This window comes from Rhinoderma darwinii, chromosome 4 (genome assembly GCF_050947455.1).
Source record: "Rhinoderma darwinii isolate aRhiDar2 chromosome 4, aRhiDar2.hap1, whole genome shotgun sequence".
NCBI classification, from domain to species: domain Eukaryota; kingdom Metazoa; phylum Chordata; class Amphibia; order Anura; family Rhinodermatidae; genus Rhinoderma; species Rhinoderma darwinii.
In genome coordinates, this window is record NC_134690.1 from 363,594,617 (window position 1) to 363,609,178 (window position 14,562).

Consider the following 14,562-nt stretch of genomic DNA (forward strand, 5'->3'; position numbering starts at 1 on the left):
ACATCCTTATGGTAATTGAAGAGTTTCTGGTCAATATTAACAAGGTCTATTCAAAAAGAACAATTGATTATACATTTAAGAGGTCTACCTGCCCAAAGATTAATACCACCTGTTCCCTTTTAATTTATTAAGTGTAACTGTTTTGTACAAATGGTCATAGCAGATATTATCTGTTCAAAACCTTAGGCCTCATGCACACTGCAACACCATGTTCATGTATCCTGTATGGAGCTTTAGACCCTCCGTGTGCCACCTTATGGTGCCTTTCTACTATGGCACTATGACCACTCATGTCCTTGGTCTCTGTCTGCAATGCAGCACAGCCTCAGCCTCATTTATCAATAGCAATCATGGCATCATAAGAAAGGGGGTCTCGATTTCTAGCCTCAGCAATATTAATTGTTTAAAGGGATTGCCATGGGCCTAATTAAAGCCCCTAGGGATGCCTTTGTGAATCCCTGTTAGGGCAATCCTGAGGTAGAGGTATAGGTATTTTAGGTCAAATTAAATAAAGCTTAATAAAAAAACTGGTTAAGAAAATATACACTAAAAAAAGAAAAAAAGACATCCATGCTTATTTTTAACAACAACAGTTTTTATTAACCCTTACCGACATTTGACATATGGTTACATCATAGCAGGAAGTGGAAGTATGGAGCGGGTTCACGGGCTGAGCCCTCTCCATATTTTGTGGTTGTTGGCTGTATGTGACAGCCGACACTTTACTGCAATGGCTGGGATCGGAGATAACTCAGATTCTGGCTATTTAACCACTTAGATTCGACGGTCAGTAGCGACCTCGGCATCTAAGGTGTTGGAAAGGGGGCACGGCCCCCTCTGATAGCCCATCGGCCCCCGCGACGCAATCGTGGGGTGCCCTTGGTTGTCATGGCAACCTAGGGTCCTAATGAAGGCTCCCAAGTCTGCCATCCTTGTGTTCCTACTAAGACCTGCCAAAAGCAGGGCTTAATAGGAGCCGGTATAAAACACAATATACAACAATACATAAGTATTACAGTATATTGTGCAAGCAATCCAATGATCCCTAGTTTAAGTCCCCTAGGGGGACTAATAAAAAAAGAGTATAAAAACAGTAAAACTTTTTTTAATATTCACTTACACTTAGTAAGTATGGCCTTTTTTGTGGTTTTGAAGTTATCTATGTCCCATTTTTTTCTGCTGGAGTTTTTTAAAAAAAAATAATAGTTAAAAATAAATACCTTTACCCATTTTCCCCAAAAGTAATGTAATAATTTTTTTTTTAAATAAACATAATTGGTATCACCGTGTCCTAAAAGTCTGAACTATTACAATATAACATTATTTAACCCGCACAGTGAACACTGTAAAAAAAAAAAATGAAACATTTTTAACGCCAGAATTGCTGTTTTTTGGTTACGTTGTCTCCCACATAAAAACAATATAAAGTGATTAACAAGTCGTATGTACACCAATTAAACTACAGCTCATCCTACAAAAAACAATCCCTCACACTGCCCAATCGACAAAAAAAATTAGGAGTTATGGGTCTCCGAATATGGCGACACGCAACATTTTTTTTTTAACAATTCGTTTTTTCTTTGTAAAAGTAGTAAAACATAAAAAAAATATAAATTTGGTATCGCCGTAATTGTATTGACCCCCAGAATAAAGTAAATATGTAGTTTTTACTGCACGCTGAGTGCAGTAGAAACAAAATCCCTATAAACTATGGAGGAATCACAGTTTTTTCCCATGTCAGTTTTTTTTCTAGTTTCCCAATTATATTTTACAATAAATGGGGCCGTGAAAAACTACAACTTGTCCAGCAAATATTAAGCCCTTATACGGCTATATTGATGGAAAAGTTATGGCTTTTGAAAGGTGGGGAAGAAATAAATTTTAATTAAAAAAATAAAATAATTGCTGCAGCGGCAGGGGTTAAGTAAACATAATAAAACATGAAACATACTGTATAAACATATTAGTTAATCATTACAACTCATAAAATGTATTTAAAACATAATTTAGTGTCCATAAAAACACAAAAGAAAAAATGGTGGAATTACATTTTTTGCACATTCTCCTAATAAAATGTATGGAAATTAAACACAAACTTTTTTATTTTCCAATAAAAATGTTACAAAAAAAATCCACAATGTAGCAAAAAAAACAAGACCTCACCCAGCAACATCTGCAAAAATATTACTTATGGTTCTCGGAATGCGGTAAGGCAAAAACTGAGAAATACCTACGTCCTGTAAGCCAAAATGTCCTCAAGGGGTTAAGGAAAGGCACTATTTAAAATGTTTTTAGGAGTCAAAAATTATTTAATGACACCTAATAATAAAAATATGGGTTTTATATATAACTAGTTCATTTGAAATACTCCTAAACAAAAAAACAGAGCAATTTCTCAATATGTTATCAGAATCCATTGTAATAATTAGTAGATGCACTGATACACTGAGAACACCGAGTTCATTGTTTTCTATGGGTCTTTTATTATTCTAGCATCGGTTCTGTTATACCCTTTGTGACCGTAAATGTTTAGCATGGCGTATGATTTTATAAATTAGAATTTAATGCGCTCTTTCATGCTGTGATCTGTTTGCTGATTAGAAGTAATACTGTCAGTTCTTTTTAATAAACAATATAATTGCTTCCAGATCAAGGAGAAATAAATCTAAGGATTTGTGCAAATATTAGTTTAATATATTGACATTCTCCAAATTTAACAATTCAGTTGGTATTTGACTATTTTTATGTCACTGCTTTAAGATAAGATCAATACAATAAGATAAAGCTTAAAAGCTATGGACGCCTTTGAAAATGTTTTTTTATTGCATGTACTTTTAGAAATAAAACAAATTTGCAATTGGCTTTAATAAAAAATATTCTACCGTTTGCCTTCTGTATCACAATATAAGGAAAGCTGCTCGATTGTTGTTCTTTGCTCCTTCCGTCAGACGGCTCTCTGTCAGGTTTTTTCCCACTCCTCTCCTCTCCTGAACGCTAATCTGAGCTCAAATCTTATTTGGTTTTGTTAGATTTTAGCTTAGATTAGTGTTTAGGAGAGAGGGACTGCAGACAGAGCCAACAGAGAGCCATCTGATGGAATCAGCACATACTGGTATTGTACAACTTTCTTTGTATTATATTACATGAAAGCTGCAGAAGCAAAACAATAGAACATTTTTTATTAAAACCAATAGCAAATCTGTTTTATTTCTAAAAGTACATCCAATGTAGTAATTAAAATGTTTTTGCCCTCACACCTGTCTGTGCAATGTATGTATTCTGCATTCTGCTAAAAAAAAAAATGAATTAAATGATATGTTGAGAGAAGGAAAACTGCAGCACACTTGTATTTAAGGTATCAAAAAGGCACAAGAAGTTATTGGGACTGTGATGTGCTGCTGGTCTCTCTTTCCTCTTAAATGATATGTTGTACATTTGACAAAATGATATTGTAAAACAAATACATCTCGAAACGCGATGAAATGTTGTGAGGTAAATCGTAACAATACATTCTGTCTTGAAGGGCAAAATTAGCCGTGTCCTTAAAGAGACTCTGTCACATAGAATTTATTGATTAACTTTTATAAACTTTTTTTTGGGGGGAATAGAAAAACCCCCAGAAATTCCGCCACTCTTTTCGCATCCTAAATCTACGCCATTTACCGTGTGGTATAAATAACAAAATAACTTTATTCAGCGGGTTGTTACGATTGCAACAATACCAAATTTGTATAGTTTTTGTATGTTTTACTACTTTTACACAGTAAAAACACTTTTTTTTCTAAATTATTTGTTTTTGTAGCTCCATATTTGAAGAGCCGTAAGTTTTTTTTATTGTTCCGCTGATGCAGTTGTATGAGGGCTTTTTTTTTGCGGGACGACTAGTAGTTTTTATTGGTACCATTTTGAAGTAGATGCGACTTTTTGATCACTTTTTATCACATTTTTTTTAAGGCAGGATTCACAGAAAACAGCAATTTTTCCATTGTTTTTTTTTTTATTTACGCCGTTCACTGTGCGGGTTAAATAATGTAATAGCTTTATAGTTGGGGTTGTTACGGATGCGGCGATACCAAATATGTGTAATTTTTTTACTTTATTTAGTTTTTGTAATAGTAAAGCATTTTGTAAGGGGAAAAAGTGGGTTTTTCATTTTTTTTTTCACTTTTTTTTAAAATTAACTTTATTAAACTTATTTTTTAACTTTTTTACTAGTCCCACTAGGGGACTTTAATATGCGATCATCCGATCGATTTTATAACACACTGCAATACTTTTGTATTGCAGTGTATTACTGCCTGTTTGTTTAAAACGAACAGGCATCTGCTAGGCCATGCCTCTAGCATGACCTAGCCGGCATCCACTACAGGCAGACCTGGGGGCCTTTATTAGGCCCCCGGCTGCCATAGAAGACACAGACACTCGGCGATCTTATCGCCGGGTGTCGGTGGGAGAGAGAGGGAGCTCCCTCCTAAACAACTCAGATGCGGCGCACGCTATTGAATGCCGGGGTTAAACGTGTGAGATCGATACTTATATCGATCTCAACCGTTCGAGCAAGGAAGCTCCCAGCCCTCCGCTACGTCTGCTAGTTGAGAGCAGGGACATTTAACGGCTCCCTGCTCTGTGTATTTATTCTGATGCAGCGCCGTGAAAAGTCGTATGCATCAGAATAAAGCCCGTTAGTGGCCGCTGTGAAAAGGCGTATCGGCGGTCACTAACGGGTTAAAGGCCTTATTTAGATGGGTGCGATTTGCGTGTGCAAAAAACGGAACATTTTTTATACATATGAATTTTTCCTCTGGTTTCACTTCTATTTTTTTCTGCATTTGTTTAGCAACTGATCCTTGAAAAATGGACAGCACACGGATGTCGTCCATGTGCTGTCCATTTTTTCTACCCACCCATAGACATTATTGGCCGAGTCTGGTCCGCAAAAACGGATCAGAAAAGAACATGTTGTGATTTTCTCGTAATGGATACAATCTCCTTGAAAAAAATGTGTGAATAGCTCCATTAACTTGTAAGCGTCAGTGCGCTGTCCATTGTTAAAACTGACAGCACGCTGACGAGACATACATTCATCTTAAAAAGTCCTAAGAATTATTTCAGACAAAAAAAGATCGAAGTTGTGTGACATGTACTATGCGGGAGCTAACAGAAAAAAACTTTACAATAATATGGATGTTGCTGTCACAGCCACAGTGGTCTTACTATCATTTACTACAGCAATATTATATATTAAATTAGGGGAAAAAAATAGATTTCATGAACCATTTGACCAGACAATTCACTGTTTTTTAACTAAGGGTTTTTAATGCCACATCTTTCTAATCCTTCAGAACATTAGAATTTCAAAAGCCTCAGAAAAGTTATGTAAATTTATATTTTTTTAACTCACTTTACCCAGATTTTGCATCTATTTTATTTCTCATTAAAAAAATATCCCATTTCTAAGTTTGTCTTCAAGACAAACAAAAATTGAGTATGTTTAAAAGCAATTTACATAAGCACTAATCTATACGTTTCAGCAGTTCCATTTACATCCTTGACAGGCTGTTAATTCATTTTTCAGCTATAAATAATATATATTATATTAAATGTTGGCGAGAAATTTATGTGAAAAGATGTTACTTGTTGGTATTTGACCTCAATTTTTGCATTTATAGTTATACTATTCTACTTAAGAAAATTAATTTGCAATTTGGGGTTTCATTTCTGTCCATGAGAATAAACCAGTTACAGATTATTTTGTTATGAATATAAAATGAAACCTCTGTAGCTAATTTCTGTTTCTAATTGTAGATTTCGAGGTTGTTAAATATGTACAATTCCATTGTATCTAGTGAGAAAAATATTTGCTAATGAATGTCTATTTCCTTATGTAATTAAGAATTGGCTACTACAATTTTTTAAAAAAAAAAATGTAACAGGCCATTTAGAAAGTCTGTGAAAAAAAATATATATGAACCTTTTTGAAAAAAAATTCACAACATATTTGTAACTCTTACTTTCAGTATAATTTTTTTGTTTTTGAAATTGCTCAACCTGATTTTTTCTTTTGGGGGGAGGTGCAAGCAAATTATTTTGGTAAAGATGCACCTATTGTCTTGATATCCCCATGTGGGGCAAATTATTTGATTTTATACGGTTCTCCAAAAATATTTTTTTTTTACTATTAGGTGTCTTTACAATTCGTGACTAACTCTATTTTCCACACTACTAACAGAAGGTCTTAAATTGTTCTATTCACATAATTCCTAATAATGAAAATAACCTTTATTAAAGACAGCCTATATTCTAAAAACAACCCATGAGAAACATTATCCCTCATATAGATGTAATGGTCAGTCTCTGATGACAGCAGTAGAAATAATATACGGTCTATACTAGAGGGAAGAGTCTGCAGACCGCTATCCCAGAAATGATTCTGAGCTGATTGTATGTTAGAAATATTCAACAAAGCCCCCACCCCTGACATGTTTCGCCAAGGTGGCATCTTTAGGGGTACAATGTGGCAATGGGCGTTGCCCCATTGTAAAGGCTACGTGCCTTTATTAAAGGTTATTTTCATTATTAGGAATTATGTGAATAGAAGAATTCAATACTCACTATTAGAAGTGTGGAAAATAGGGTTAGTTGTCTTATAGGCAAATTGTGTTTTGTCATAAAGTTTACTTGCCACCTACTAGGGCAAATATTTTTGTTTTTCTTTATTTTTTGCTTTAGAGCTTTACATACTCATCACATAATAATCACACTGGTAGGGGCATCCATAATCATGCTGAATCTATTTGAAGAAGTAATCTTTGATCTTTATACATCTTTTCACTTTTCTGTTTCCATAGGAGACCGAACTTTTGGATATAAGTTTGGTGAAAGATGCCAGATGGGGAAAGCATGCGCGAACTCCAAAGGTAAGGATTTGTTTTGCTAATTATAGATATATACTGAAAGATACACTTTTTTTCCTTAACTTCTGATTTATTTTCTTTACATGATTGTTGTGCAGCCATTATAACTGAGCTGCGGCTCTGTACTGTGAACAGTAGCTTCATAGAAAACTAAGACAGAAAAGTACTCATTGACATATAGGTGGGAGGAGATGAGATGTCCCCATCACCTATTGCCCCTTTTATTGTTAAAGAGGTTGTCCAACTTCTGACAACTGATGAGCTATCCACCAGAAAGGTCATCAGTATGTCATCAGTGCGGGTCCGACACCGGGACCCTGCACCGATAAGCCACTCCTGTGGCCTGCGGGCACCGGATGTTGTGGCACATAATGCTCTGTACGGAGCCCGGAAGCAGTTGGCTCCGTACATAGCGTAGTGGCCGCACTGCAGAACTGCAGGTCTGCTCCTATTCACTTGAATGCTCCTATTCACTTGAATAGGAGCAGAGCTGCAGTACTGCAGCTCGGCTGCTATTCCGTGGCCGGAGCCAACTTCTTCCAGCTTGTACGTCCGGTGCACGGAGGCACCGGACCAGCTGATCTGTGCAGGGCCCGGGTGTCGGACCCCCACGGATCATGTACTGATGACCTATCCAGTGGATAGGTCATCAGTTGTCAGTAGCTGGAAAACCCCTTTAAGGAAGGAGATTGTAATAGAGAAACAGTGCACATGTATGCTTCTAATTTTTTCCCTTTTTTGGCCACTTAATCGACATTTTGATCACGGAACCCCCATTTTCCTAATAGGCAAGGGTCCTAGTGGATATATCATAAATGTTAATGGTCACAATACTCTTTTAAGGGTCTAAAAAATATGTATAGTTACAAATACATAGACTATCCAAATACCTTGTATAGCACTGTATAGTAAATGTCATTGCTGACAAACATTGCAGGTTACACTCTGATGTTGCCACTGATTCTATACTTTTAGTGATTTTTTTTGTTCTACATATCTTTCTAATGATGTGTATAAGGCTAGTACATTTAAGAATCAACATGTCACTGTGCACCCACAAGTTTATGAAAATGTTCTTGTTCCTCTTACAAAGGAAGGTAACCAATTATTGCAAGGTGCTGCACAAAAGTGCTTTTAGATGTCCTGGAGCATTTCTCACACATGGATAAGGCTTAGGAGAAGTGTTTTAAAGCATGTAATATTTATAACATTGTGAGTTCACATTGTGAATATAGTTTTCATGGTCTTTCAATAGAATGCATGGGAAGATCATTGTGTGTTGAAACATTCTCATTAATAAAGTAAAAAGGTAATAAATAAGTAGGCGAGTTAGAAATATCATTATGCCCCACTTAGCCATAGCCACTGTCAACAGTAGAGTCTAAGTTATCTTTTTAATGATAGTTGCGGCCAAATCCTAAAAATTGGAAAATTAAAGGTGATGATTACTAATTATAGAGGTAAGACACGGCACAAGCTTGGGTCCACTTTACTTTCTTCGTGCCTGCATTAGAACATTGACTATCGGAAGTTTTACTGCTGATTGTCTCAACGCTGATGCATAATTATTTTCTATGCATCAAAGAGGGCACAAATGTGTAGGTTTAATAAATATTAAAAAAAACAAAAAACAAACCTAAAAACAAACAAACAAAGGACCCGAGGTGGCACAAAACACTTGTGGGCTCCCTCTCTGCTATGAAACTTAAAGTAGCTGCATGTGCTCCTCATTGGTAGTTATACCAGTCCTGAATTTATTTATCTTTTTGGCTGAAATACAATTAATGAAAAAACTGCATACTATCGTGCTAATCATTAGTGTCCGTCTACAATAAAAGAGAGGGCCCCATAGCAAATATCAAAATGGGCGCCCCATTATGGTGCCAGGTTTACCCTGCCAGGACAGGACTGGGTGTTTGTTTCCCCTTTCCATGACCCTTGGGTGAATTCCTAACCCCATTGCTTATGTTAAAGAGAGGGGACCCCATAGCAAAGATCAAAAAGGCCCTCCATTATGGTGCCAGGTGTTCCCTCCCAAGATAGAAGGACCTGGTGTTTGTTTCCCCTTGCACACCCTTTCCATGACCCTAACGTCTCATGCACACGACCGTGTGCGCCGGTCGAGTCCCGTCAGTGATCCGAGGAGAGATAAAACGTGTCCTATCTTAACTCGGATCGGAGACTCGGATAATTTTTCACGGACTCGATTCACCCGCTAAAGTCAATGGGTCCGTGAAGACTATTGGGTGCCACTCGGATGCCGTAAAAAACCGCCCGAGTTGCACAACGGTCGTGTGCATGAGGCCAATTCCTCACCCATTGCTTGCTCACAATTTATCACCACTCAGTAGTAAAGGTTATGGGATCCAGGGTGGGCCACTACATTTTTAAGAGCCCAATAATAGCTACATGGTCAATCTCTATAGTATGTATACCCTTGGTGACACCATGTCCCTAGAGCAGATATCAGCTGAAGAAGCCTTCATACTACATAGTATCACTGGTTATGTAATAGACAGATAGCTTCAGAAAGTTGGTGTTGTGAAATTTATACCTGCCTCCTCTGTATATAGGTGGTAAGTTCTTTTTGACGTAACCTATTCTTGCATCTGTTTGTAGAATTACTAAGACATCCTTTTTAAAATAGAATTGCTTAGGAGGAAATGCAACCCCTGAGGCCCAAATTCCTGTTTAGCTCTCTCCAGATGGTATTTTTAAGCAGAATATTTATATCCTATTTATGCTTTCTCTAAGGTTATAATCATTCTCCAAATACGTAAGCTTTGTTGTCTTCTACCTTCAACGTATATAAAGCTGATTTCATGTATAAGCCTTTTCCATGCTGCGGATATCTATAATCCCCTGTTTTTAGGACTTTCTTCAATTCATTCTTGTCAATTTCCGAAACTATGATAACACTAATTTTCATGTCACAAACTACAAACTAAATTGTCACCACATGCTCTGAGGAACAATGACTGCTCAACTGGTAAAGCCAATGATGTCAGGTTTTCTGCGCCTTTTTTGGCAAAATAATAGCAGTACGCTAAAACGGCATTGTTTCTCCTTTTCATCTCCTATGTCATCAAGACAGTTCAGCAGGAAAACAGAAACGTAATTATATTCAATGCGGAAAAATTGCTGTTTAGGAAACCTAAATTTGTAACAATGCAGCACTGCAAAATTTAGGCGGTGATATATTCTGTTCTTAAATTAGTTGCAATTTAACCCTTTAAGGACAAATTTTAGCTTTAATGACAGGAAGAATTTTTAAGCTGTTGCCTCCTCACATTCCGTCAACCATAACTTTTTAATTTTGAGATTAGCCTTCTTTTTGGCAGGACTAGCTGTAGATATTTTAGCGATTTTGGAATACATATAAGTTAGCATTTAATTTATATGAAATATTTTTATCATGGCAGAATACATAACAAAAAAAACAATTCTACCATTGTTTTTTATTTATTTTTTACACTGTTTTACTGTAATTGACATGATTCCTTTATTGCACGGGTTATTAATGTGGCTATATTAAATGTGTTTAGTGACTTTTATTTAATAAATCTAAGTTGTTTTTTTTAAAAATAGTATGAGAGGAGCTGTGGGCAGCGGTGGAGGCGGGTTTGAACTTGGGGATTGACGTCTAGGACCTCTAGTCACAGAGATTAACCCTGTAACAGTGTCAGCACCAGAACCCAACTCTGCAGCTTGTGGCAGCTAAACAAAGTGTCTTTTGTGCACTTTCACACTTTTATTGCGCACTATAAAACTTTTAGTTGCTCCAGGTGACAAAGCACCAATGGAAAGGTGAACAGCAGCGCCATCCTTATCGTCACTCCTTCCTGGCATTTGGGCCTAAAGGTGCAGGCGCTTCTTAGCATCCATTTATCCTGCTAAAAAATACAGTATGTATTATTTTATGTATCACTTTTGTAGTTATTATGATTGGGTACAGTTCCCGCATATCAAGGGACTGTTGTATGTATTTATAAATGCCGGACAAATAAAATACGCTCAATAATAGTAATCTATTAAATAGTCAGGACTGAAGAAATACATTTTATAAATGAGCTATAGAACATTGCATTCAGAGGGAGTTATAAAACCATTCATTGCCTGATATTTCATGGCAAAAAGCACAAAGTGCTGATTGCAAACTGGGTACAGTCCGTCCTGCCAGTGCTGATTTTCACTAGGTGGTTTGTCATCTTCACCTCAGCATGCTAAAGTCTACAGTACTCTCAGCCTCTATCACCGCCTGAGACTGTAATCTGTTGGGTCGTTTTCGCCTCTGCTTCATTGGAAAAGGGAGATCTGAGAAATTCATGAATGTTTAAAGAGGAAAACATCTTATGAGGAGAAATACATAGCAATAGTTGTTTGTACTAGACCGATGCTTTGACATTTCTGCATTGCACATAATATATAGACAGATGAAACCAAAAAATTCCTGCAAGTGTTCCAGCAGAGAATCCGTAATCTAAAAGCTGCACAAAAAATGCTTGCGGCTAAGTGATCAGACATGCACGAAGAATGTTTCATTGTAAATACACAAACTCTAGGCTTAGTGGCAACTACTATTCCTTAGTTTTACTGTGAAGCTTAGGACACAAGGGAATGAAGCAATAGAATATGATTTTTCATAGCAGTTGAGAAGAACTAAAAATGTTGTGAGATGTACAAATCCTGTAGCCTTTCTCTAATTACCTTATATCGCATTCGTCTGTGGGAATTGTCATACCTCCTTCAACTGAATTTCAATGTTGCTGTTTTTTTCTAGAAAAATAATAAATCTAATATTTATATCCAGAGTTATTTTCTATACAACTGTGCAACCAAATGAGGTGGGAACCCATTGCAAGGGATACATTATTTACCCCCTCCTGATCATGTTCACAACATGGGACCCTAATCCTCGAAATCTCTAGTGCTGCAGGGCTTGTATCATTTTTCACAGTCCCCACAGGGATGCTGAACCTCAGACTTAATGCGGATCTGCCAGCTTAATATTCTTCCCTATGTAGGGACAGCATATCACAGCTACAACCCCACACTCCTAACAGCCAGTACATTTGACTAAAAGGGTCTATAAAGGAATACAGCGAACGCATAGTTATGAGTTTATTGCATTGATGACATGAGCGCTTCTCCGCCCCCCCCTACCTCCCCCGCCCCTCTCTGCAGTGACTGACAGGCTGCTCTGTATGTCCATATACACAGTAGTCCTGTCAATCACCGGCCTGTGGGGCAGAGAAAGCTGCGGAGCGATGGGGGTAGCATTCCACTCATGAATACAGCGGACTAATATTTTTAGCGATCCTATTAGCTGACAGATCAACTTTAAAGTCTTTCATCTGCTTAAAGGGGCTATTGGAGATTTATATATATATATATATACAGGGGCGTAACTAGGAAAGACTGGGCCCCATAGCAAACTTTTGACTGGGGCCCCCCCTCTGCTGGGTATCACACAACCCCCCTTGTAGATAGTGCCTCCCTATAGATTCCACCACACAGCGCCCCCCTATAGATAGCACCATACACAGCCCCCTGTAGATAACGCCATACAGACCCCCTCTGTAGATAACGCCATACAGCTCCCTCTGTAGATTACGCCATACAGACCCCCTCTGTAGATAACGGCATACAGCCCCCTCTGTAGAGAACGCCATACAGCCCCCCCTGTAGATAACGCCATACAGTCCCCCCTGTAGAGAACGCCATACAGCCCCCCCTGTAGATAACGCCATACAGTCCCCCCTGTAGAGAACGCCATACAGCCCCCCCTGTAGATAACGCCATACAATCCCCCCTGTAGAGAACGCCATACAGCCCCCCCCCTGTAGATAACGCCATACAGAACCCCTCTGTAGATAACGCCATATAGCCCCCCCCCCAAAAAAAAAACTGCCTATAGTTTGTCCTACAAAAGACATGCATCCCCTATCCACAGGATAGGGGATACATGTGTGATCGCTGGCAGCGATAAGGAGAACGGGGGACCGAAAGTCCCCCGAAGTTCTCCATGACTAACCTCGGACTTCCGGCGTCTGCGCAGTTCAATAAAAATGAAAGGAGCGCTAGTCACGCATGCGCACAAGCGCGACCGGCGCTCCATTCATTTCTACGGAGCTGCCGACACAGACCCCGGAAGTCTGAGGTTTGTCATGGAGAACTTAGGGGGGACTTTTGGTCCCCTGTTCTCCTCATCCCTGCCAGCGATCACACATGTATCCCCTATCCTGTGGATAGGGGATACATGTCTTATGTAGGAACAACCCCTTCAGTGGCGTCGCGCTGTAGCAGCCATAGTGGCTGCTAGCGGAGCCTGCGGCCATGGGAGGGGGCCGTGCCGGCGGGTGGCACGGGCCCCCTCATGCTGCAGGCTCTGTAGAAGTCGCTACGGCTGCTATAGCGGTAGTTACGCCACTGCGTATAGGTTTGTACGGCGTAAAACTACAGCTCCCAGCATGGCCGGAACAATGGTAAGGATATGCTGGGAGATGCGGTTTCACAAAAAAAATCCTATCACCATCATCTCGCTGCAGATCATACAGTGACTACAATACTGATTAGAGGCAGAATAAACATTTACATTAAGTGACTCACCGGTGACGTCTCAGATTGTAGTTCTTTTCTTCTCCCTCCGGTTCAGACATCTATGATGGATTTCTCCCGGCCATGACCCATTTCTGCAGTTTTCCGTTTAGATGTCTTCAGCTTCTCACTTTTAAAACATTTCTGCACCTATAAACAAAGTTAAAATTCTCAACACATCTAAATATAACTGTCACAAACACACAACGTGCCCCCTGTAGATAGTGACCTACATAGAAGCCCCTATAGATAGTGCCCACATATGGACTCCAGAGCTGCAAGGCAATAGTGCTAACCACTGAGCCACCGTGCTGCCCTACATATAGCTTCCCCTATAGTTAGTGCTCCACGTATAGCCCACCTCTGTATATAGTGTCTCACATATAGCTCCCCCTGTATATAGTGTCCCACATATAGCCCACCCCTGTAGACTGTGCACTACATATAGCCACCCTGTTGCTAGTGCCCCACAGGTAACCCACCCCTGTATATAGTGTCCCACATATAGACCCCCCTGTATATAGTGGCCCACATATAGACCCCCCTGTATATAGTGGCCCACATATAGACCCCCACCTGTATATAGTGGCCCACATATAGAGCCCCCTGTATATAATGGCCCACATATAGAGCCCCCTGTATATAGTGGCCCCCACCCCCACATATAGACCCCCCTGTATATAATGGCCCACATATAGAGCCCCCTGTATATAATGGCCCACACACCCACATATAGACCCCCCTGTAGCTACTACCCCACATATAGACCCCCCTGTAGCTACTGCCCCACATATAGACCCCCTATATATAATAGCCCACATAAAGATGACCCCCCCCCCCTGTAGATAGACCCCCCCCCCACTATAGATAATGCCATTCACATTTTTATGAGGGGAAAAAAACAAAAACTTGACATACTCACATTCTCCGGTTCCCACGCTGTTCACTGGCGATGCAGACATGCTCTCTTCTGAGCATGTCTGCAGGAGCTGAACGAGCGTCCTCCAATGACGCTGATTGGCGGGGCAGAATGACTTGCCCCGCCAATCAG

The 14,562-nt window shown here is 39.2% G+C and overlaps 1 protein-coding gene across 1 annotated transcript in view; it reads left to right on the forward strand.

The window, feature by feature from the left end:
• Positions 1-14,562, forward strand: part of PLCB1 (phospholipase C beta 1) — a 612,909-nt gene that overhangs the window by 183,846 nt on the left and 414,501 nt on the right. The window contains exon 3 of the mRNA XM_075863061.1: positions 6,849-6,917. Coding sequence (XP_075719176.1) covers positions 6,849-6,917 — 69 coding nt within the window. The remainder of the gene's footprint in view (positions 1-6,848; positions 6,918-14,562) is intronic.